Genomic DNA, 25071 nt, shown 5'->3' with positions numbered 1-25071 from the left:
ATCTGCTAGGCCTGCGCACAATGTGTAGCTCAGTCACAGCTTTCGCTGTGACTGAGCATTTGCTAAACGCTCTTTCGGTAACTGCTACAAGCACACTTGCTGGCTACCCACTACGGCATCAACAATCATAATTTCTGTGTAGCAAGCCAGCGATCACTACGCTATCCTTTGTCGTTCTTCGGAGAAGCGTGATATCTACTATAGTATTTGGATCCAGGTCCCCTGCATGCCAACCCTGCATTCTACCGCAGAGCCACACCGGTGCTTGAAACTCCGTTTCTAAACAGGCCTTAGGCAGGCTTCATGTCGGGAAAGGAATTGTGTTAGTATGAGTACTAAAGCGTTTTAGAACAGCAAAGCAATAACCAGGTGTCACAAAATGCGATTTGCGTAATGAGTGGGTCGTTTATTGCTCCAACCCATTACAAAAGCTTGTTCTTGATCATCTATTTGTGTGGTGCATAACCACTTCAGGCATGTGTTTTCAGGAGCCTCTACTACTGATCGACAGCATTTTCTGACCATGCTCAAAAAGTATTGCAGGGCTCCTATACGAGGAGCACATCTACATTGCCTAATTCACTACAACATTCAAATTCCTCAAAAGATGAGGCTAAAATATCCACTGCAGAAGTGTCATCAACATTAAGACAGTTCAAAACATTTTCGATGTCAGGTCTTTGAGGAGAACAGGCTAAGTTTGAGGAGACTTATACTGTGGTGACGCAAAGCGACGCTTCTGTATGCGGGGCAGAGAGCACATGCGCCCACACAAGAAAGTGAAAGACGAAAGGTGAAAAGAAAAGTCAGTTGTTCTTTGGGACGCGAGTTGTTCACTTGTGCAGCTCTACCAAGCGCCGCGTCTCAACATTGGTGACCCGAAATACAGACACAGCGACCGGAGTGTCGAACCAGCCGCAATATGGATTCAATGTCCATGACCCCCCCCCCCACACACACACACAGTCTCCTCAGTCGACGGTAAGCTGCCCCCTTTTTGGACTGCGGACCCCACACTTTGGTTTATACAAGTGGAATCTCAGTTCGCAGCCAGACAAATCACCGCAAACCTTACGAAATACCACTACGAAATCAGCAGTCTGCCGCCCGCCATAGCCAGTGAAATCAGGGATCTGTTGCTCGCACCACCTGTCGAAAACGCATATGCAATGCTAAAAGAAACCTTTGTTCGCCGAGTTACGCTCTCCGAACCACAACGACTGCAGCAATTGCTTCGCGGCACGTGACTCGGCGACCGTACGCCTAGCCAGCTTTTGCGGCACATGCAACAGTTGCTCGGAGAGACATCAAGCATTGCTCTGAGAACTTTTTTTTACAAAAGTTGCCTTCAGGTGTCCGCATGGTCGTCGTGGCCTCAGAGCACAAGGATTTAACCGCAGCCGCCGAACTTGCTGACAAACTGGTAGCAATGACCCCGTCGACACCCATGGCTGTCGTGCAAGCCCAACAGCCTCGAAACGAACTTCAAGAGTTGCGTGAGGAGATTTCTCGACTTGCCGAAACAGTATCAACTTTGCACAAAAGCAGGAAGGCGCAAACAATAACCAAGCCTAACACGCCGCTATCGCAAAAGCAGCACGGGCATATCTGCTGGTATCATCGGAGGTTCGGAAGTAGTGCGCGTAAATGTGTCCCACCATGCGTGCACTCGGGAAACAGCTGCGGCAGGCACTGAGGGCGACCAGTGCTACTACGTTGCCTTCAAGTCGTCCCTTGGTATTCTTTATTACCTACCGCAACAACGGATACGTTTCTTAGTTGACACAGGCGCAGAGGTGAGCGTTATACCGGCGTCACAAGCTGAAAGAAAGGGACCTAGTGCATCGCCCTTGCAAGCTGTCAATAACACGGTGATAACAATATATGGCCATCGTTCACTGTCGCTGAACTTCGGTTTCGGCAGAACGTTTAGCTGGGTGTTCATAGATGCCGATGTCAAATTCGCCATATTAGGTGCAGACTTTCTCCAGTTGTTCGGTCTGTTGGTCAACGTCCGCAACAAACGGCTTCAAGATCCTGTTTCTCGGGGAGCGGTACAAGGCATGCCCTGTTGGCACCTCCCTATCAGCCCGGCCTTGCTTAGAGACCGGCCTTGCTGGAGAAGCGTACTTTACCGCAATACTACAAGAATTCCCAGAGCTGAGGTGACAGCCACAGGCATTTCCAGAAGTGAAGCACGGCAACCTGCATCACATCAAAACCACAGGCCCACCGGTCTATGCACGACCACGGCGCCTGTCACCCGAGAAGCTGCGGTTGGCTCGCCAGGTGTTTGCCCACAAGATAAAACTCGGGATAGTACGTCCTTCATCTAGCCCATATGCGTCACCTCCTCACATGGTCCCAAAATCAACAGCTGGTGATAGACGCCCTTGCGGGGACTATCGAGCACTGAACCGGGTAACCATGCCAGACCGTTACCCAGTCCCGCACATTCATGACACGACCTCCTTCCTGCATGGTGCTACCATTTTCTCTAAAATAGATCTATGCAAGCATATCATCAGATACCCGTAGCACCAGAGGATGTTCTCAAGACCGCAATAACAACGCCGTTCGGAATGTTTGAGTTCCTATGCATGCTGTTCGGCTTCAAAACGCCTGCCAAACTTTTCAACAGTTTATGGATGGCGTTGTCCGTGGCCTCGACTTTTGTAAGGTATACCTCGATGATCTTCTGATTGCTAGCAGCACTCCTGAAGAGCACGAACAGCATCTGCGCTGCGTCCTTCAGCGACTGACAGAGAACGGCATCGTTTTCAATACAGCAAAGTGCACACTTGGGGTACTAACACTATCATTTTTGGGCCACAGCATTTCAAGTGCCGGAGTAGAGCCCCAGAAGAACAAGGTGGATGCAGTACGACAGTTTCCACAACTGAAAAATCTCCGCCAGCTTCGAGAGTTCCTGGGACTCGTGAATTTCTACCGAAGGTTTATCCCGAGATGCGCCAACATCCTTCACCCTCTCCACAGCCTACTTGCGGCATCTGGATCTAAGGCAACTCCCATTCAATGGAACGACCAATCGACACAAGCATTCCGGATGATTAAGGAAGCTCTCACAAATGCTACCATGCTCACGTACCCGCAGCCGGGTGTTCCTCAATGCGTCATGGTGCCTCCGATGCAGCGATTGGAGCCGTGTTGCAGTAGAGGGTGAGCAGAGTGTGGCGACCGATTTCCTTCTTCTCCAGAAAACTGAGCTCGTCTGAACGAAAGTACAGCACTTTTGGTGGGGAACTCCTGGCCATATACGCGGCTATCTGGCATTTCCGACATTATGTGGAAGGACAAGAATTTTTCGTGCTCACGGATCACAAGCCACTCACCTACGCATTGCGCGCGAACTCCGATATGGGTGCGCACGTGGCACGGGTGCCACGTGCGCACCCACGTGCGCCAAATGTGGCATCGCAGAATGTCCGCCAAATGTCATACCTTGCAGAATTCACGACAGATATACGCCATGTTAGTGGCACGAATAATGCTGCTGCCGACGCTCTTTCGCGCGGTCCAGTGAATGCCATCAGCCTGCCGAGCGGCGTGGACTTTACCACACTTACGACGGCTCAACGCAGTGATGGAGAATTTAAGCACCTACCGACGTCTTCAACCGGCGCCTTGAAGCTGCAATGGTTGGTAAAACCCACAGGATCCGTACTGCGACATGTCTTCAGGCAGGGCCCGACCGTTCGTCCCCTCGAACCTCCGTCGCAGCATTTTTGACTTGCTGCACAGCCTGGCACACCCCGGGATTCAAGCCACGCAACGGCTATGCACAGCGAGGTTCGTGTGGCCAGGAATAAACCGAGATATCCGACACTGGACACGAGAGTGCCTCGCATCTTAGCGCTCCAAAGTTCAGCGACATACTGTGACCCCCTTGGGATCCTTCCCTCTGCCGGACTGTCGATTTGCCCATGTGCATATTGACATTGTGGGACCATTGCCGTTGTGTCAGGGGCAAAGCTACTTCCTAACCTGCATCAATCGCTTCACGCGATGGCCGGTGGTCGTGCCCATTCCAGACATGACTGCTGATACCTTCGCCCACGCATTTATCCTCCACTGGGTGGCCCGCTTCGGAGTGCCGGCAACTGTGACTACGGATCACGGAACACAGTTTGAGTCCGCTCCATTTGCAAGCGTCACCCGGCTCTTGGGTACGTTCCGCATCAAAACAACGGCCTACCATCCGATAAGATACGGTATAGTGGAAAGGTTCCATCGTCATCTAATGACGAGCCTGACGGCTACTGCGAGTCACAGTTGGGTAGAGGCACTACCGTTTGTTCTGTTGGGCGTTAGGACGGCTCTGAAAGCAGATATTGGATGCTGCTCTGCTGAACCGGTGTACAGAACAACGCTTTGCCTCCCAGGGGTTTTTCGCCACCAGTAAGGACGAGAACCTGTACGCAAACGCGGACTGCGCCATGCGACTGCGAGACATCATGAGCAAGCTACGCGCTGTTCCTCCGCGTCCACCCGCAGCCCGGCCAGTCTACGTGGACCAGGAACTCTCCTCCTGCTATCACGTGTTTGTGAAGCATGACGCCCTACAGCGTCCACTCCGGCTTCCGTACGACGAGCCTTTCAAGGTGCTGCGACGAGCAGACAAGCACATTACATTCGACAGAGGTGGTCGTCACAACGTGGTTTCTCTAGACCGCGTAAAATCGGCACACGTAGAAGACTCCGACAGCGAAGCACCTGCACCACCTCGAGCTCCATCTTCGCAGGCACCCGCAGCAGACCACGTAGCGCTGCCGCAACAAGTCCTCAAACGGTTTACGCGGAGTGGATGGTGTACGAGACCCCCGGTGCGCATGAACTTATGAACCCCAGCTGGTCTTCCGAGTGCGGCCGTTGTGCGCGCACTCACTAAGGGGGGAGTCCTGTGGTGACACAAAGCGGCGCTTCTGTGTGCGGGGCAGAGAGCGCATGTGCCCGCACGACAAAGTTATCTTCGAGACGAAGGGTGATAATAAAAGTCAGTTGTTGTTTGGGACGCGAGCTGTTCACTTGCGCAGCTCTACCGAGTGCCGCGTCTCAACAATACAATATTATAGTCGGAAAACCCCTCGACGACTTCACATTTACAACGTGCAAAAGGAGCTCGCAGCCTCATAATAAACTCATATAGGCTGCAGCTAATGCTTTTTTATTTGAACTCATGAAACTGTAATACGCTAGTGTATGGGAATACGGCTGCTCCCAGAAAAAAAAGCAGGGTTCGTACAGTGATATTATAGCACGTAGAAGGGTAAACGAGCCTTCACTGATGCCTCTTTGCTGAAATAGCGAACGTGCTAGCACTCGTGACCACGCCCTTGTATTCAAAGTCCACAAATGCGGATCAAGCCACGCAGCCTTTTACCCAAGTATCCCTTCATACTCCTTCGTCCAACAGAAGACAGACAAGGCTTCCTTTCTGGTTGAAAAAGAATCGATGGTAGGCATCGCACGCACAGTGATGTCATTGCATGCACCCTCCATGTGATGGAAATGGGCAGCATTTATGCTTCAGCAGTTTTCCTCGCTATAGCACTCGCAACATTTTATTCACAAAAACAGCATACAGTACGCATACAAAAGTAACTTATTTAGACTTAACACGGAACATGACAAGGATAATGAAAGCTTATAGAGAGTGTCCATATATATCTTCTAGCAAATCAAAAATATACAAAAACCATCGAAGCAGGCTGGCTTTTTTTATGGAGCGCTGTGTTGTCTTTGTTGTAAAGAATTCGTTCATTGGATGAATGAAGTAATTCGGAGCCTTTTTCTTAGGCTTCGTTCTCGATTACACTTCACTACACTCTCGTTACTACAATTTTTACAGGCTCTTCGACATTTATATGTTCATAAAGCATGTGTGCAATGTGAGCGCTAAGTGTTGAGCCTATCGGCTTTTCGAACTTCTTGGCTACACTCTCCTTAATTTCACTTGTGCAATCGAAAATTCACAAAATGAAACGAAATCACAAGTTCATGGCACATGATAATCCTGCGAGATGCTAGGAGGAACGAGGGTAGCGGATGGCAAATGCATGGCAAAGTACGGTAGAATTCGTATTTTTCCAATATGAACCATTTTAGAGTATGTGCCCTAATCATGTTCGCACGTGAATCCCTGTCTGGCGTCACGAAGTGCGCCAAAATAATGAGAAACACCAAGAGAGAATAACACACTCGACTGTCTATCTTCAGAAGACGTTTGGCTCCTACATAGACAGCACGTGCTAACACGGAAACAAGAGAGCAGCCACGACACTGCAAATGCCGCTCTCAGAAATTTTAAAGCTGCAAAAAAGAAGGTGAAGTGATGTATTTTGCACCCAGATTCCCCACTTGGGTATAAATAAGACCACTAGCGGCGCGTCGCAAATTATTGTGCGGGGGCGGCAGCGGTGTGGTTTCTATGAAAACTTCAGTGGTGGCGCAAACAGCATGACCGTAAACGGGTGGAGGCGGCACACAGCTTTATTGTGCTTGTAATAGCAATCACAGCTTGAAAATCTGAAAGATGTGAATGCGCGATTGAAGGGCGCTGTTGTGTTCAACATTGCTCATCCTTTAAAGGCCAGTAAACAGGCCCCCGACTTTTTTTTTTACACCTCTCAAACAAGCCAGGCAATTCATACAGTAGACTGCAGCGATCATATTTTGTGAACATTACAGCCCCGTGTTTCGTGCAGACCCTCCATTTCAAAAAACAATTCCAGCGCCTCATTCTTATGACCGATCTTTTTCATACGCGCAGTGACACAAGCTTGCCCTAAGGCAACTTGTTGACCACTGAGCTCCTGGGTTGGTCCTTTGCCCTATGAAATGGCACCTTGGCCCAGTGATGATGCAGCTTTGACCGTGCCGTCCTCATTTGCATTTTCGAGCTCGAGACTACCGAGAGAAGCTGTATTGCCAGGGAGAAAGGCAACAATACAAACCAACAACAGTCTACAGAAAGGCCTGTTGGGGATGTGTGGCTGCTTTTCTCAGATAGATGTCTGGGTAACTGGGCTTCACGATATGAGATTCAGTCACAATTTCTTAGCGTTCAGCAGAAAAAAAAGTAGCTCACCAGAAGGCTTGAGATGGCTCCAGATGTCTGACAGTGCCCACAAAGCTCGTCTCAAGCCAAGGAGGAAGCGGAATATCTTGTTGTAGCGCAGCAGGGATGCCCTGTTTATCACCACGCTAAGCGGCCAGTCCACCTGAGCAAGACAATGCTCTTCACTGGCAGCCACACAAACAAATCTCGACAGCACACTTAAACAAATGATTATGCCAATACAATTACTACTATACAGACAATCATGTTGAACACCCGACCGCAAAAGTTTATGGGGCGTGGAAGTTTCACAAAAGCTATACTTTCGTTTTATCATGGAATATGAAATCCTAATAAGTACACCAGAAAGCACTTCATAACGCAACCAATACAGTCCCAACTTGAGTAGAGATGTTGAGCCAAAACAGAGCACAAACTTGCATTTGAGCCTACATCCCACAAAATTGTGCCAAAAAAGGTGTACACAGAACAACAACCAAATAGAAAGTTTTTACAGACTTTATCATGGTGATTGTCAAAACACTGGACAAAATGTATGGCAGATGGAGGACGAATGCACGTGTGTCACAGCAGCACAGCAGGCATTCGCTCTCCCAGCTGATGATGGCAAAAGCAGAATATTTCAACAGGAGGATCTTGTCGATTACTTCTGTTGCACAAAAAGATTACCAGGCTTCAGTTCTTGACAGCACAATCATCTTTCCTCTTGGTCTCGCCTTGTGCTTCACGTGGACACGATGAGGCTGGGCAATATTTGTGCATGTGTGAAGGCAGAGCCGTTCTAGGCCCGAGCCTGCCAACGGATGTGTCCACATCATGTTCCAGTAAGGAGACAACCATAGATGGTGCAACTGACACAGCTGTGGACAAAGTGATGGAAGCTACACAGTGAAATGGGGCAAATGAGTCTCACGTCTGAGGTCGCTGTAGCAGGGGGACATCCTTTCCCCTGCATCTCTGCTCCATATATAATGTTGCCACAAACACCCGCTCATCCAAAGAAAGCCACCATGGGAAGCACAGCTCTGCCTGTCCTGCACTGGGTGGTGGTTCCCTTCAGCTCTCCGAGTACAAGACAGAGTTCACTGTCATCATTAACGTCGAAGCGCTTGCGAAAAAGAGTTGGATTGCAGAAAGACAGGAGATGGGCATGGCAAAACACACACACTTTATCACATCAAAAAATGAGAAATAAATAAATAGATTGAAAGCAAAACCAAAGCATCAAGCCAATTTTCGCAAGAACTAATTTATACAAACACTCTTTTTTCCCGAAATCAATCTCTGAGTGGAATTTGCTGCCCCGAAACTCTACTCTTCTTTCCTTTTCACCATGAAATGCGCCTTGTGTTTCCTGGCTTTCACAACACTTGTTTGATTTAACAATTTGTTGTGTGCCTGAGAGTGTGGTGCTTTGCCTATGGATTGTGTTGCAATGGGTGTACTCAGCCCTCTGGAATCGAGTATAATTTGATGGTGATTGCTATGTTTTTCTTACATTTCGTGTATACCAGTATCAATTTTGTTGCAACTTTGTTGTACTTTTATTTTACCTTTGAACTTGCTGTACCTTTCCTGCTTGGACCTTAAATGGTTCGCAGTATATGATAAATAAAATAAATAATAAATAAAACAAACACTCGCAGACGCACACAAAATTAACCCAAAACAACCCAAACATTGCCAAGCCAGTCTTACTCCAACTCTAGCTTTATCCGCTACTACTTAGCCAATGTGGCATCTCAACAATTGAACGTTTTTACAGTTCATGTTGGTTTCTCTCCATTGCTGTGTGGAAAGTTTCTCAAGAACGTCGTTTTGACGTCCTGCTCAACTTCCTATGGTTGCGGTCGGTTAGTCCCGCCGAATGAACTGCTCGTCTTCATTGCCGGTGTCTCGGCCTTCGTCGTCATCTTCAGCTTTGCTTGGCTAGGCTTAACGCATCATGGACTCCCTTGATAGGGTCCACACAGCCGACTGGTGAGGGCTGCTACCGTCCTAATGCGAAGTGGTATAGCTGCATGTCCACCAGGAACTGCTGGGCAAGGATGCGGCAAGTCGGGGCAGCCTCACTTGGAAGCACCTCCGAGGTCGACTGCCACTTCCAGGGCTTCTCACGCCGACATCCTTGAAAACCGGGTGGCTATGCTGCTCCCGTCGCTGTAGCGATGCTGGTTTCCTATATCTTTGCAACTCGGAGCGCCATAGTGCAGTGCCAGCTCATCCTCTGTGATTTTCTATCACAGCTCGGGTCGCGTACCACGAGTCTTTTTTTGACCAATCTCGTACGTGAATGTAGCGCACCATCGAAGTCTCACACACGTGTGCTGCCTTACAGCACGTGCCCGTTTACTTTGCGGGAACTGAGGCTAGCCTGCCACCTCTGCGCGAGCTTTGCCGCCTCTTTCTGCCGTTCTCATGTCCCGACATGACTCTCCTCTCCTCCGTGGTCTGCCGCGCTGGGGGAGCGAGGAGATACGTTTATGCCCTCTCACCTGGTAGCGAATGTCGACTGTGGTGCCGTGTGCAAGTCTGTCGGGACGTCTCGTGTGCGCATCGGGAGTGAGTCAGACTTTTTCGGGAAACTGAAGGGTGAGCACGCATTCCTTTTCCGTTCATCAACTCCTATTGTTTGGGGCTCATCAAAATTCCCTAACGGCGCCTCGGGCCCGCTGCAAACGCTCACATTTTGTCGCCCCTTTGCGAACGCTAGGCCGGAGAGCGGTACGGTGTCCTAGTGCGTGGCCAGACTACACCGACCCGTATCTCTACGAAGCCGATGCGAGTGCCTTTTTGCCCTCGCTTGAGCAACCGGGCCCTTTGTCCCAATGTCCCCGTGAATCACCTTTGCCCACGGAGACATGCTCGCAGCCCTCTGTGTAGTACTTCTCACCCGCAGCATCGATAAGACCATTTGCTTTAAAGCCGCGCCTGTATTGCGTTTTGGCGTTACCGCAGACAATAAAGTGTTGCTACCTTGAGCAGTACCGTGTTCTTGCCATGGCGACGGTTAATGAATGCCCTGCGGCTCGCTAAGACTGGACCCACGCTAGCGGTCGCACTCCTTCGAGATACGTGTACACTACACTGGCGCCGAATGCGGCATCAAAAGCTCTAAGCTTGTGACTGCTCTTATTCAGAGAGTTTGCCGGTGCAATTCGGGCTATTCACAAGATGTCTACTTTGCAAGATTTTCGTCCGCTGTCCTTTTTAGCAGATGTCGCGTTGCACAAGAAGGCCATTGCCTCTATTGATGGGAGCCCTTCCACAAGAGTCCGTGTTGCCACTTCCTATTGCGGTGAAGACACGAGGCACCTATCATCGATCCCTTTGGAGAAGGTGCGTCGTTTTTGAATGGGCCTCTTGCCTTACCCAAATGGTATGCACAAGCGCTTCCAACTGCTAATGCGCCTTTTGGCATGCATGGCAGTTTGTTGGCACAGTGCTCGCAGTAGGTTCCCCGCGGAATTGACGGGGCGCAGGCTTTGGCCCTCGCCAACTTTTGCCTGCCGTCAGCCGTGCAACCGTCAATTCGAACGCACGCTGAACAGGCGCTTCAATTGTTGACGGTAGCCGCACCAAACGCGAGTTGTGTTTGACAGCAGGAAAATCACAGAACGAGCTTATTTGGCTCTGGGAGTGGCACCCAGGGCGGTGGTTCGTCTGAAACTGCCCCACTGATCGAGCTAAGAAACAGCTCACCTTCGCTCGACCACGCCACTAACGCACCAACGACTTCCTGCGAAGCCAGTGCAATGACGAAGACGTTGCTGCAAAATGCCGTGCAAATGATCCAAGCACTTTTGGGAGCTGTGCAAACGCTTTTGGCTAGTCCAAAAAGCGGTCACCCCGCTGTTATGTTGCCTGTGCCAACTTAAAGCAGATAAAGCGGATACGGTGATCTGCTCACCACCCGAGATTACCTCGATTCTCTGTCACATTATCAGAGAGCAATGGGTTTGGATGATTAGGTGGTGCTCGAACGTGTTGTTCTAGCTGCACTTACTGACACGGCGGGGAAATGGTATCGGCTTACCGGTTAGCATGCAGCAACCCTCGAGAAGTTTCACGCAGCCTTTTTGCGCGAATTCCTACCTGCCGACTTCGAAAGTAAGATGCGGCGAGAGCCTGAGCTCTGTACATAAGCTCCTGACGAGCCTTTACAGGAGTATGTACGTGCGATGGATGAACTTATTTCTATCCCTGAGCCCTGAGCCTCGAACGAGGAGCACGTCTAACGGGTGATACAACAGGCACATCCAACTTTTTCGGCATATCTGCGCGGCAGCTGCTTCCATAACTTGGAGGAGTTGGCCGCCGAGGTGAAGCGCATTCAAGGCGACCTTCTCGCCGTGCGTGCCTATCACCCGCCGCTGCCAGCCAGCGATGCCCTTGAGCCGCGCAACGCATGGAAAGGGGCCATGACCCCTCCCCAACAACAAAAGCCTCTCAGCGCCGCGTTTGCAGCTGCAACCGGCTGTGCGTAGGAGTTGAGCGATCGCGCTCTTGATCCCTTTACGCATGAAAGGCTAGCAGCCTGCGTGCTCCACCTGAAACCACTAGACAGGGACGCTTTCCGATCCAACATAATGTGGGAGGTGAGGCTCGCAGAAACGTATCCTGCGATAACGTAGCGAGCCGATCTCGACAGCTAGAGGCTGCTCCCTCTGGGAAAACGAACCGTGATGGAGTGCTCTGTTACCGCTGCCGTGAACGAGGGCACATAGCAAGAGAATGCACCGGATCCAGACCTCCTACGAGGCAGGGAAACGGGTTTCCGGGTCGTTCGTGAATGCACGAGCAACCCAACCTTTGCTTCTTCCCTCTGTGTGCAGGGCAAGCACTTTTTTTGCTGATACGCATGCGCCGTTCATTCCGGTCACTATTGCCGGCCGTGAATTTTCGGCGCTATTGGCCACGGGCGCAAGCGCCTCGTTCGGCGAAGAAGTGTTGTCCCACTTGCAGAAGCACTCAGTGCGCTTGCGAACAACATTCACCCTTGCAAAAGGCGTGGACCATTTGGCAGGTGCTGCAACGTTGATTATCAGATGGGGAGATCGAATGAGACGCTGCCGTCTTGTTCATATTCCAGGGCTCAATGTTCTCTCCTTAAAACCGGGATCGTTGAGGACATTGCGAATGATGGTGATCGTGATGACCCATTGTGCCAGCTCAAGCCGTTCATCAGCCAGCCGGCGCTTACCGTTGCCTTTGCCGCAGAAGCGTCAGAAACGTGCCCTGAGCAGAGTTCAGGGCCAAGCCCCTACTCGATGCATTCGCACTCTAACAGTACCCTTCGGGAACAAGAGGCACGGCACAAACCGTGTTGTGCCCTAACTTCGGGGTCGTACCCTGGCGTAACGCGCTCGTCAGCTCGAAACCCCTGTGTGGATCGACCGACAGGACATGAACAGACACTACATACATCTGCCCAACTCAGTTGGATGGTGCACAGAAAGCTCATTTGTCGATATTGTTATGTCAGCACAATGAGCTCTTCACCAATCAACTGGGCTGCACCGATTTTGTGAGCCATGTGATCGAAACTGGCGATGCGCTTTTTTTGAAGTGTAACCCCAGGCCTGTCACTCTCGCCAAAAGGCAGATTATCGACGGGTTGCTCGACGACATGCTTGCGGCTGGCATTATTAGCCGCTCGTCTAGCTCCAGGGCATCTCCTATTGTGTTGGTGCCTAAGAAAGATGGCAGTCATCGCCTTTGCGTAGACTATCGCCGTCTGAATGGAGTGACTTGGAAGGATGCTTATCCGTTCCCCACAATAAACTCCATCATAGGAAACCTGAGTGATGCACGGTACTTTATCACGCTTAACGCCTATAAAGGCTACCTACAGGTTTGGATGGACGACCATAGCCAGTGTAAAACTGCGTTCACGTCTCACAGAGGGTTGTTTGAGTTTACTCGTTAGACCGCGTCCTCAAGGAAGCAAAGTGGTTACACTGCATGTGCTACCTCGACCACATCGTGACTCATTCACAAACCTTCGAAGAGCAATTGACCCATGTTGCCAATGTGCTCGAGAGAGCGAGGACCGCTGGGATGACGATAAATCCCGCTAAGGTCCAATTAGCGCAGACCCGTATTCGGTTACTCGTGTTTATGCTAGGCGAAGGCTCTATCGAGCCAGATTGGGAGAAACTTCGAGCTATCCTCGATTTTCTTGTGCCCAAATACGTACGTGGCCTTCGCCGCTTTTTAGAAATGGTCAACTTTTACCGTTCCTTCATTCCGTCCTGTGCCCGACTGCAGGCGCCCTTGAGCAAGCTCCCTTGGTAAGTCTGCTGAGTGGCAATGGGAACCTGAGCAGCCGGAGATGTTTTGCCGACTGTCTAACGCTATAGCGGACACAGACCAGCTCAAGCTCTCCGACTTGACTAGATCGTTCGTTGTACAAACTGATGCAAGTGATCTGGGTTTAGCAGCTGTTCTCCTACAGGAATACGATAGCATGATGCAGCTGTTGGCCTTTGCCAGCCGCTCCTTGATCCCTGCGAAGAAAAAATTATTCCGTGATCGAAAAGAAGTACCTCTCCATCCTGTTTGCACTATGAAAGTTGGACATCTACCTTGATTGGACGATGCTCGTGGTGCAAACGGATCACAGTGCGCTCAGCTGGCGCGCTGGGCTCTCCTGATAGAGCACTATGACTATGCAGTGCAATATCGAAAGGCGTGCACCATCGTGGTAGCTGTCACGCTATCTCATATCCCCATGTCTGCCGAGAACTTTTATCCCGGTGCGACAGCCACTAGCGGTGCCTTTGCACACGCAAGCGTCGAGGGGGCGAAACAGTGGCTTCACCGCTATTGGGCGAATAAAGTGATTCTTCATGCAGACGAACCTGGGCTGCTATCTAGGTAAGCAGCGCACCACGAAGCGGCCGAGCAGGAGAGCTTCCTGAAGGCCACAATGCCAAGAGTGAACCCGTGACGTCGACGCAAGCGGCTGTTGCACCAATCATGAGTGGGCGTGATACCAGGCTTCTTTATTTTGGGAGAATGGGAATCACTTTCAGTAGCGAAGAGCTACTGAAGGCTCAGCAAAGTGACCTGTTTTGTCGTGAAATGTGCGACTGTCTGAGAGAGACGGAGTGCCATGACGTTGCTTGCCCTGCAGCAGGTGCGGATAGCGGGCTCGAACCAGCGTGTGTCGCTGATTCCCCGGCGGATTCATACTTACTGGACCATGACGGGCTCCTGCTGAAATATATAGCCACTGACGACCAATCTATCGACCCGTTTAAGGTGGTAGTGCCCAAAAGTCTGAGAGCCACACTATTGCGATCCTCTCACGATGAACTCATGGCCGGGTCTCCCGAGTGGCTCGAAAGTTTTTGCAAAACTGAGCCGCATTATGACCTGGCCCGGCATGAAGCGTGACATTTTTCGTTACTGCTGTTCTTGCCGTGTCTGTCAAACAGTGAAATCAAGGGGTGGCAAACCGCCCGGTCTGATGAAACCTATTGTCTATGAGCGTTCGTGGCAAGTGGCGACCTGCAATCTAATCAGACCATTTCCCAGAAGTAAGCAGGAGTTCATTTATCTAATGATAGTCGATCACTTTTTGAAGTGGGTGGAATAGTTCTCTCTTCGGAAGATGACAGCCCGAGCGGTGCTTGAGAAGCTGCAGAAAGTGTTTTGCCGGTTCGGCTTCTCGGAAAGGCTTATCACGGACAATGCTGCGTATTTCATCGCTCGGGTGTTTGGTGTCATGTGCCGTGCCCTCCGAATTGAACACTGCACCACTTCACCACTTCACCTTACCATCCCCAGTCCAATCTGACGGAGCGCGTCAGTCATCCGCTCAAACCGATGTTGGTGGCTTCTGCCGAAAGTCAAAAAGGACTGAGCAGACCATTTGAGTGAGCTCACGTTCGTTATTCGAACATCCGAGAGTCGCTCAACTGGTTTCTTCCCGCCTTCTTAAATTTTGGAAGGAAGTTGGCAAATCTGGTGACTAGTGTCATTCAATGCCAGCTCTAGGACAAGGAGACGGAGGCAGACTGCTCTGCTTGCGCATCGACACTTCAGGACAGGCTTTGTCCAGCTTTCTGCAAAGCAAGGCAAAGCTTGGCGCCAGCCAGGGCTCAGCAAAAGCTCAATATTACTTCAAGCATTGCAACCTAGTTTTTGAGGTGCGCGATCTTGTCCTGAAGCGTAACCACGCTCTTAATTATGCCACTAAGGAGTTCTCAACCTCGCTTGCTCCTAAGTGGCTTGGTCCGTACCAAGTGGAGAAAGCTCGGACTCCACTCGCGGACTTTCTGAAAGATCCCTACTCGGGAAAACTCAGCCGTGCAAATATTGCGGACCTGAAAACCTTTGTATCATGGTCTGACGAGCTCGCGCCAGTGCCCTGCGGCACTTCACGCCAGCAACGGGGAACACCCCGGTCGGCAGACCGCATTCAGACCCCGCACCGGTATAATGTGAGGAAATGGTCACTTTTGTCGTTTCGCGCCAGACAGCGGACTTCTGCGTAACCAAAGGCCCTCGGTTTACTTTCTAGCCTTAGTATAGTTAGCTACGGCCTGTTCTCACAAAGAAGTCAACCCCGCCCAGTTTGCTGCCAGTGTTTATTTTTTTAACTGTTCTTTTGTATTTTATGTTTTTATGTTCCTTTGGCCATGTATGGGGTGTAATTTTTGCCCTGTTTATCACTTTTTGTGCAGTATTTCGGCTACCGGCGAAGGGAGTTGTGAACTTGAACATTGGTGCTTATGCGTGGATAGAGGGACCAAGGAAGCTTCGCGACTTAGCTCGCGCAGCCGTCGACAGCGTGTGTGTACGAGCTTATGTGCGTGTGTACGTGTGTGGCGCTTCTGAGCTTGCCCAGCAAGAGTGCCCAGCGTGATTGTCCCGTCGATGTGAACAGAAAGTGCTCGGGGCCCTGACCCTCTGACGTCAGACAGTCTGGCTGTGCCCTGCTCTCGGCCGTCATCGAGAAGCCCTGCTGCCTTTTTCCACCATAGCTCTTGCGCGAGGCTAGCTGACAGCTGCTATATGCTGCCTGCCAATGCCAGGGCTCCTCGCAGCCAATTCCAGCTCAGCCTCCCTGATCCCTGGAGAGGCCCGGCTTCCCAGCGAGGTTTCTTTGTCACCTATTGAGAAATGCGGGGCCTCCGAAGCACCACCGAAGCAGCGTTCGCCGTACTCGCAGTCTAATCGTCGTTGTGAGCCACAAGCCACCAGTGAGCCCCTTCCGTGCCTCTGACATCGCACATAGGCATCGCATCCAGCGGAGATTGTCATGCTCTTCCGCCCCTCTGCGCAGTGGCTATCCCGCCTCAGCACCGTGAACTCTAGCTATACTTGCTCTTTTTCTTTCGCATATATTTTATAATGTCATGTGTTTATTTTGTTATTATTTTTTTCTCTCCTTTCATCATTTTTTTAGCAGCAGTTACAGGGCTGGACTGAGGTTAGCTGTTGCTCATAGCAGTGTCATTTTAACTGCATGGGTGATGTCCGGCTGCCTTTGCAGACCGGTAAAGGGCAAATATAGGAGAGAGGGATGTGGGAAATGAGGCTGGCCTGCCGCCTTTGCACGGGCTTTGCCCCCTCTCTCTGCTGTTTTCATGACCCGACATGACTTTCCTCCTTGTCTGCCACACTAGGGAAGCGAGGAGTGACATTTAACCTTTTCACCCGGTAGCGAATGTCGACTGTGGCACCATGCGCGGAGTCTCTCGGGACGTTTTGCGCTCCCACGTCGGGAGAGAGTCAGATCTCTCTGGGACAGCTCAGGGTGAGCACAAATTCCTTTTCCGTCCGTCAACTTCCATTGTTTGGGGCTCGTTGAACTTCGCACATGGCACCTCGCGCCCACGGCATACGCTCACTTTTTGAACACTAGGCCGAAGAGCGGTGCAGTGTCCTAGTGCGTGTCAAGACTATGCCAACCCATATCTCTCCAAAGTCAATGCGAGCACCTTTTTGCACTCGCTCGAGCAACCGGGCCCTTAGTACCGGTGTCCCTGTGAATCATCTTTGCCCATGGAGACGTGCTCACGGCCCACTGTGTAGTACTTCTCGCCCGTGGCATGGATAAGCCCATTTGCTTTTCTGCCGCACCTTTGCAACGAGCTCTGTACTGCGTTTTAGTTTTGCGGCAGACAATGAAGTGTCGCGACCTTGAGCAGTACCATGTTCTTGCCACGGCGATGGTTAACACTGTAGTGTGCACGTATCCCAAAGGATTACGACCACTAGAGTGGGTCCGGTCTTAGCAAGCCGCATGGCACGCGTTGATGTTGCGATTGATTCGCTGCATGGGGTTCGACTGAGCATGGTAGGTGGTTGTATTATTGTGCCTAATGCCCTACGCAGCGCATGTGTCGACAAACACCTTCGCAGTGAAATAAGATGTGTTGTCTGCAATCAACTGCTCAGGGAACTTGAACCTAGTGAAAACCTCCATTAGCTTTTCTAAGATCACTCGAGCCGTGAACTTCCTAGGAGAAAAAAGTTTCACTCATTGAGTGAAGTGATCTGTGATCACCAGCAAGAACTTATTTCGGCTAGGAGTTGTGGGGTATGGGCCAATTACGTCACATGCCGCGATTTGCCAGGGAGTCTGACTGTTAATCGGTTGCATGAGACCGGGCGGACATCCGCCTCAGGGCTTGACGCTTTGGCACATACGACATGAACGGGCATAGCGAATCACATCCCGCTTCATACCTAACCAGGTAGCGAGGCGAGACACCTTAGCGCAAGTCTTAGAGCTGCTCGCATGCCCAGCTATGCACGAGTCATGAAAGTAGCGTAGAAGTGCTCCTCTCAACGTGCGCGGTATCACGACTTTGAATGACTCATTTGTGTCATCGTCAAATGAGATGTACCTTAGCAGGACGCCGTCAGAATCCAGCAGATATGAATCCAGCGTGCTCACAGCACTACCAGCTGTTGCCGAGCGCACCGCACCGACTGCAATACCAGCTGCCCCCTTGTGCGCGGTGGCCTCATTACCGCCCAACTCCATGAGCCCGTCGAACACCTTTCAACAAAATGGATCTTTCTGCTGAGCTTCTAACAGTTCCCTTCTGCTGAAAACAATCCCTGCGCTAATGGCAGCCTCTACGTGGTTCACGCTCTTACCTTGAACTAACGTTTGCTCCGCTATTTGCGTTAGCACGAGTGTCTCACTCTCAGTTCGTTCCAATTAGTCGCTAACTTGCCTCGTGTCTGATTGGAGCATGTGATAGTGCGTCGGCTACAGCATTGTTCTTACCCTTGCAGTAGCGAACGGTGAAGTCGTAACACTGCAGCAGCAATACCCCACGCGCCAGGCGGCCACTTGGTTCATTTAAGCGCCTCAACCACGTGAGCGCCATGTGGTCAGTCTCAATCACGAACGCAGCTCCGTCAATGTAAAAGTCAAACTTTCGGAGAGCGATAACTATCGCCAGACACTCTTTCTCAATTACCGAGTAGTTCCTCTCTGCCGGCGTCAACATACGGCTCGCAAACACAATCGGTCTACACTCTTTCTCAATTACCGAGTAGTTCCTCTCTGCCGGCGTCAACATACGGCTCGCAAACACAATCGGTCTGAGGGAACCTCCATGCTGCTAAGCAGAATTGCTCCTAGGCCCAGGTCGCTTGCACCTGTGTGAATCACAAACTCCCTGTTCAAATTGGTTAGCTGCACCTGAGCCGTTTTGGCCAGCAAATTCGTGAGGTGATGCAATGCGGCTTCCTGCTCTTGGCTTCAAGCCCAACGCTCGCCATTCCTCAAGAGACGTCTGCAAAGGCGCCTGCACTGCCGCGGAGTCTGGAATGAATTGGCGATAAAAGTTCACCATGCCCAGAAAGCGCCTCAGCTCACTGATATTATTCGGCGATGGATAGCTGACTATCGCTTCAAGCTTACCCTTATCCGGCAAACATGCGACCCTCGTCAAGCTTAAATCCCAATATAATGCTATTCAGTTGCCGCTACCTGAGCTTTGTTTGGGTTCAGAGTGATGCCCGCAGACCTCAACCTTTCTAGAACGTCTCTCAAGTGGCGCAAGTGCTCTTCGAACATTTTCGAGTAAACCACTATGTCGTCTAGATATGCGAGTGTGTGCTGCCACTCTGCATCTCCCAAAACACGATTCATTAGCCTGTGATACGTAGTGGGAGTTCCCACCAAGCCGAAAGACATTCTCCTGAATTGAAAAAGTCCTCTGTGGCATGTGAAAGCCGATTTCTCTTTATCCCACTCGTCCATTTCAACCTGCAAACACGGCTAGCATCGAGCGTAGTGAAGTACTTTGCCCTGCCTAGGTTGGATACCAATGATGAAATGGAGGGAGCAGGGTATGCGACTTCGTTCAGAACATCATTCAGCCTGCAATAGTCTACACAAAGGTGATACGTATGATCTTTCTTTGGAACTAGAACTGCCGGGAAACCCGATTGACTGCTTGACCTCTCAACTACGCCTGTGTCAATAAGTTCGTCCAAGGCGGCGTCAAGTGCTTTCCGCTTAGCCAAGCTGATCAGTCAAGAATTGCATTTCCAAGATCGTGCATCATCGTGTCATTTCTATGCTTGACCAGCGTAGTGCGGCCGGAACGGCCAGTAAACATCGCCTCATACTCATACAACAGCGATGACAGCTGCGTTTGTTCCCGTTCTAGTAGGGTCTGTGTCTCTACCAAAAGCGGGTGCACTGCCGTTCCCTGCAGCGCAGCACATTGTTACGGCAAGGTGGTTACAAGCTTTGTCAGCGCACTTTCCTCCCCGCGTACTAGCACCTCTCCCTGCGGTTGGGATGCCTTTGTCAATGCGGGGGCTTTCGAGAAAAGCTTTAGCGCATCTCCGTTGCGCTCGCGGTAATTGCCAATTGCAATGTCAATGACAATATTTGGATGTAAGGGGTTTGTCCCCAGTACGGATGATGCAGAAGCCTAGCTAATGTTTCAGCTGCACACAGTCGTACCGTGCATGGTTAACGTCCCCTATCCATAGCTAGTTTCATTGCAGCTACACGGGTTTGGGCGAATAAGGCAACGGGCTAGGTCAACAACAACTTTATTGCTAGGCGTTAGCAATAGTACGCAAATGTTGCGAGGAGATACAGAAACAAGAGTAGCCACTTACTCCTTGGTCATTGACGTCCTTAGCTCGCAGAGGGTTGCGGGTTCGACCTTCGTTCCTGGCCGTCCGCACACTAGTTTTGTCCACTTACCCGGTTTCCCTCTCTCCGACGAGAATCATACCTTTTCTCGCTGAGGGAGGGTAAACTTGTTACGCGCGCCTGGAAAGGGGAATAATGAGCGCCAGCCGTGGGTGTGCTGCCGCAACTAGGCTTTAGCGCTGCTGTAAAAAGGAAAAGAGAGGCTGGGCGCACGTGCTGCCCCAATTGGCGAAGTCCGAACGAGCCCCAAACAAAGGGAGCCGATGGACGGAAAAGAAAAGCGTGCTTACCCCCATGTCGTTCCCAGAAAAATCTCTCTCGCTCCCGACGCGCACGTGAAACCTCTCGGGAGATTTTGCGCGCGGCGCCACAGTCGACAACTGCTACAGGGTGAGAGGGGTTAAGCGTCACTCCTCGCTCTTACAGCCCGGAAAAACCGCAGAGGGGAGGAGAATCGTGCCAGGACATGAGAACGCAGAAAGAGGCAGCAAAGGCAGCGCAAAGGCAGCAGGCTAGCCTCGATTCCCACATCCCCCTCTCCTAATTTTGCCCTTTACCGATCTGCAAAGGCAGCTGGACGTCACCGGTGCAATTCAAATGACACTGCTATGAGCAACAGCTAACCTCAGTCCAGCCCTGTAAACTGCTGCTAAAAAATAGCGATGAAGGAGAATAACATTAAAAAGAAACACATGATATTAAAAAATGTTTGCAAAAAGAAGCACAGGGGAGGGAGTACGGCTAGTGTTCGCAGTGCTAAGGCAGGATAGCATCCACTGTGCGGAGGAGCGGAAGTGCGTGGCAATGTCTGCTGGGTGCGATGCACGAGTGCGAGGTCAGAGGCATGGAAGGGGGCGCTCTAATGGCTCATTGGTGCTCTTGATTAGTTGTGAGTCTGACGAACGCAGCTTCAGTGGTGGTTTGAAGGCCCCGAATTTCTCGATGGAGACGAGGGAACCTCGCTTGGAAGCCCGACCTCGACAGGGATCAGAGAGGCCGAACCGGAATTAGCTGCGAGGCGCCCTGGCATTGGCGTGTATCATATAGCTGCTGTCAGCTGGCCTCGCCCCGGAGCCATTGTGGAAAAGGCAGCAGGACTTCTCGGTGACGACCGAGAACAGGGCACGGCCGGACTGTCCGGCGGCACTGGGTCAAGGCTCGGAGCACCCCTCGTGTCCACGTCGATGGGGCGAAACCACAACATGCGCTCTTTATGGGCACGCGCAAAAGTGCCACGCACATACAAACCCACACAAGCACGCACAAACACACCGCCGACGGCTGCGCAAGCAAAGGCGCAAATCGTCCTTCGTCCCTACCTCCACGCATCAGAACCAATGTTCAAGGTCACAACTCCTGTCGCTGGTAGACCAAATAAACACGGAAAAAAAAGTAAAACAGAGCAATAATGACACTCAATATATGGCCAAAAGAACATAAAAACATCAAATACAAAGGAACACCTAACATTAGACAAATAAAACATAAAATACACATGAACATTTAAACAAGAAACATTGGCAGCAAACAGGGCGGGGTCAACTTCTTTACGAGAACAGGCCGTAAAAAAGCTAACCTATACTGAGACTAGACAGTAAACTACGGGCCTTCGGTTGCGGAGAAGTTTGCCGTCTGGCGCAAAATCACAAAGGTGACCGCTTCCTCAGAATATACCGGTGCGGGGTCCGAGTGCAGTCTGCCACCCCGGGTGTGCCCGTTTCTTGCGCGAAGTGCCGTAGGGCGCTGGCACGAGCTCGTCAGACCGTGACAAAGGGCTTCAAGTCTGCGATGTGGGCACGGCTAGTTTTCTTAAAAGGGGATCTTTCAGCTAGTACGCGCCACGAACGCTCACTGACTATCGGTTCATAAGACCGCGTGGCTTGCCCACCCTTGGTTCAACCGTTTGTCAGACGTGGCAGGCACGGAATAGCGATAAATGCCACGCTTCATGCAAAGCCAGGTCACAACATTGCTCAGTTTGCATAAACTTACAAGCCACTCAGGTGACCGGCTATGAGTTCATCGTGAGAGGATCGCAACAGTACAGCTCTCAGACTTTTGGGCATAACCACCTTAAAAGGGTCGATAGACTCGTCGCCAGTGGCTGTATACTTCAGCAGGAGCCCATCTTGGTCCAGCAAAACGAATCGGCCGGAGACTCAGCGACACACGCTGCTTCAGCCCCCTATTCACTTCCAGTGCAAAACAAGCAGCGTAACGACGCTCTCTCTCTTCGAAACAGTTTATCGGCACCCGCCGCAGAGCAAGCAGTGTATACGGCGCTCCGTCTCTCCGAGACTCAAAACGAATCACTTTGCTGAGCCTTCAGTAGCTCTTCGCTTCCGAAAGTGATTCCCATTCTCCCAAAGAGGGGAGTCTGGTATCGTGCCCATTCAGGACCGCGGCAACCGCCACGTGCACGGCGTCACAAGTTCGCTCTCGGCACAGTGGTCTTCGGAAAGTTCCCCCGCTCAGCCGCTTCGCAGCGCGCCGCTTACCTGGATGGCAGCCAAGATTGTCCTCATGGCGACACCCCCTTTTTGCTGCTCTTTCGCCCCCGACACTTGCATGTGCTAAGGCACCGCGAGCGGCCGTCGCACCGAAATCCAAATTCTGGGCAGACAACCCTATTGCAAAAACCAGCGCCACTGGGTACCAGACCTCCAAATGGCTTCATATGGTTAAAACGTGGGTGCCCATTCGCCATAAATAAATAAATAAGCAAAATAGCGTGCATTCACATAAAAATGAAAAAAATTAAAAAAGATGGAAAAAAAAAAAAAACGCCTGTTGACGGGATTTTAACTCGCCACCTTCTGATTACTAACTCAGTACACTACCCACTACGCCACGCCAGAACGTACGTGGTGGGTTGTAAAATGACTATCCGAAAAACGCGCCGTTCGGCTTCATGTTTACAAGTCGCACAGTCAAGATTGATGCGATATTCCTTTCTCAATAACAATCGCATCTTGATTCAACAGTGACGAACGGCTTCCGGGCATCGAATGACGTGCAGATAGTAGCACGAGCACAAAGTTTTTTGAAGCATCCATGTCTTAACTCTGAAAAATCTCAAATTGACTGGAGGAGCAGCCACAGATTGTCGACTGTTGCTGCCGATAGCTTTTTCCTTTGATAGTGGGTTCTCGCACTTGCTACTGGTCAACATCTACAGATGATTTAAAATGTCTTGTTTGGTAGATATCTGCGCCCACGAGTGAATATTGAGTTTTTTTTTTTTTCGAGCAAGCGACGATGTAGCAGTACACATCCGGCGTGTCAGATTACATATTTGCAGTTATATCGATACCTGCAACTAAGAAATCGCCGAAGAAATTACTAATGCAATCCTCTGAAAAAGTATGCCAGTGTGTTAGTTCACTAAGGCATACCAAATTACCAACTCAAAATTGTGTGTTCTTACATACGCGTCAGAGAAGTACCGGCTCCTCCGCTCAGAAGGAAGCTTTCGGTGACAGCCTGCGTTGCTGAAAGCACGACACATCGATCGTCACCGCTTCTTGTGTGGGTACCGCACACCCGGAGAAATGGTTGATTTAAGCTCAGGGATGTCTAAACTGTATTTTAAAGTCATTCTTACACTTTAGAATTGTGCCTACTTAAAGTAAAAAGCGCCGGCAGCATGTACATCGATGTGGCCCGCACGATAGGCCTCGCTGGGACGGGGCACTGGGTAAGGCCACTCTCGAAGCAGCTGAGTTGCGATGCTTGAAGTTTCTGCATTTGACCTTTGCAACATTTCAAACTGTTACCTACACTGTATCTGAAGTAAGTAGAAGGTCAATCATTGCCATAAATGTATTTATAGAGTGGCGATACTGAGTGACATCAGTTTTTCTGGCCTCCGCTGGCAGTATACGAGGGGCGTGCCAGTGTACAGATACATGCAGTTATATTAATACCAACAATGAAAAGAATAACACCCATAGAAATACTAATGCAATCCGCTGAAAACGTATGCCAGGGAGTCAGTTCACGAAGGCGTTCCAAACTACCAAGTGGAAATTGCGTGTTCTTATATATTAGTCAGAGAAGTACCGCCTAAGTGCAGTCGGCAGCTTTCAATGACAGCCTGAGTAGCTGAAAGCGTGACGCATCAATTGTCAGCGCTCCTTGTGCCAACATCAACAAAAGGCTGTAGTGACACGTATCCCGAAGGAGTACGGCCACTTGCGTGGCTCCAGTCTTAGCGAGCCGCAGCTGGGCACATGTTAACCGTCGCTGTGGCGAGAACATGATATTGCTCAAGGTCGCAACACTTTATTGTCTGTGCCAACACCAAAACGCAGTACAGCCCGCCGCAAAGGCGTGGCGAGAAAGCAAATGGGCTTATCCATGCCACGGGCGCAAAGTACTACAAAGGGTGCCACGAGCACGTCTACATGGTAAAAGTGATTCACGGAGACACCGGGACAAAGGTTCGATTGTTAGAGCGAGGGCAAAAGCTGTCGCATCGGCTTCGGAAATATACGGGTTGGCGCAGCTTACCACGCACTAGAACACCGCTTCGCCCTCGGCGTAGCATTCAAGAGGGGGGCAATATAAGGTAAGCGTTGGCCACGGGCGCAAGGCGCTGTTGGCGAAGCCCAAACTTGGCCCAAACAAAGGGAGCCTGGAAAAGAAAAGCGTGCTTACCCCCCCTGTCGTCCCCGGAAAGGTCTCTCTCACTCCTGACATGCACGCACGAAACCTCTCGGGTGACTCTGCGCTTGGCGCCACAGTCCACATTCACTACCAAGTGAGAGGGGTTAAGCGTCACTCTTTGCTCTCCCAGCGCGGAAGACCGCGGAGGAGAGGA

General features: G+C 50.9%; 1 protein-coding gene across 6 annotated transcripts in view; it reads right to left on the bottom strand.

The window, feature by feature from the left end:
• Positions 1 to 25071, bottom strand: part of Grip163 (gamma-tubulin complex component 6) — a 212119-nt gene that overhangs the window by 67004 nt on the left and 120044 nt on the right. For 5 of the 6 annotated variants that reach the window (XM_075872979.1, XM_075872981.1, XM_075872980.1 and 2 more), the window contains one exon: positions 7109 to 7241. In XM_075872979.1, coding sequence (XP_075729094.1) covers positions 7109 to 7241 — 133 coding nt within the window. Of the gene's footprint in view, positions 1 to 7108; positions 7242 to 25071 lie in introns of those variants that run through there. The other variant, XR_012885949.1, reaches the window with a different exon arrangement.

Source organism: Rhipicephalus microplus, chromosome 9, assembly GCF_043290135.1.
Source record: "Rhipicephalus microplus isolate Deutch F79 chromosome 9, USDA_Rmic, whole genome shotgun sequence".
Lineage (NCBI taxonomy): Eukaryota > Metazoa > Arthropoda > Arachnida > Ixodida > Ixodidae > Rhipicephalus > Rhipicephalus microplus.
The sequence above is the reverse complement of the archived record's forward strand: the minus strand, read 5'-3'. Positions and strand labels throughout refer to the sequence as shown.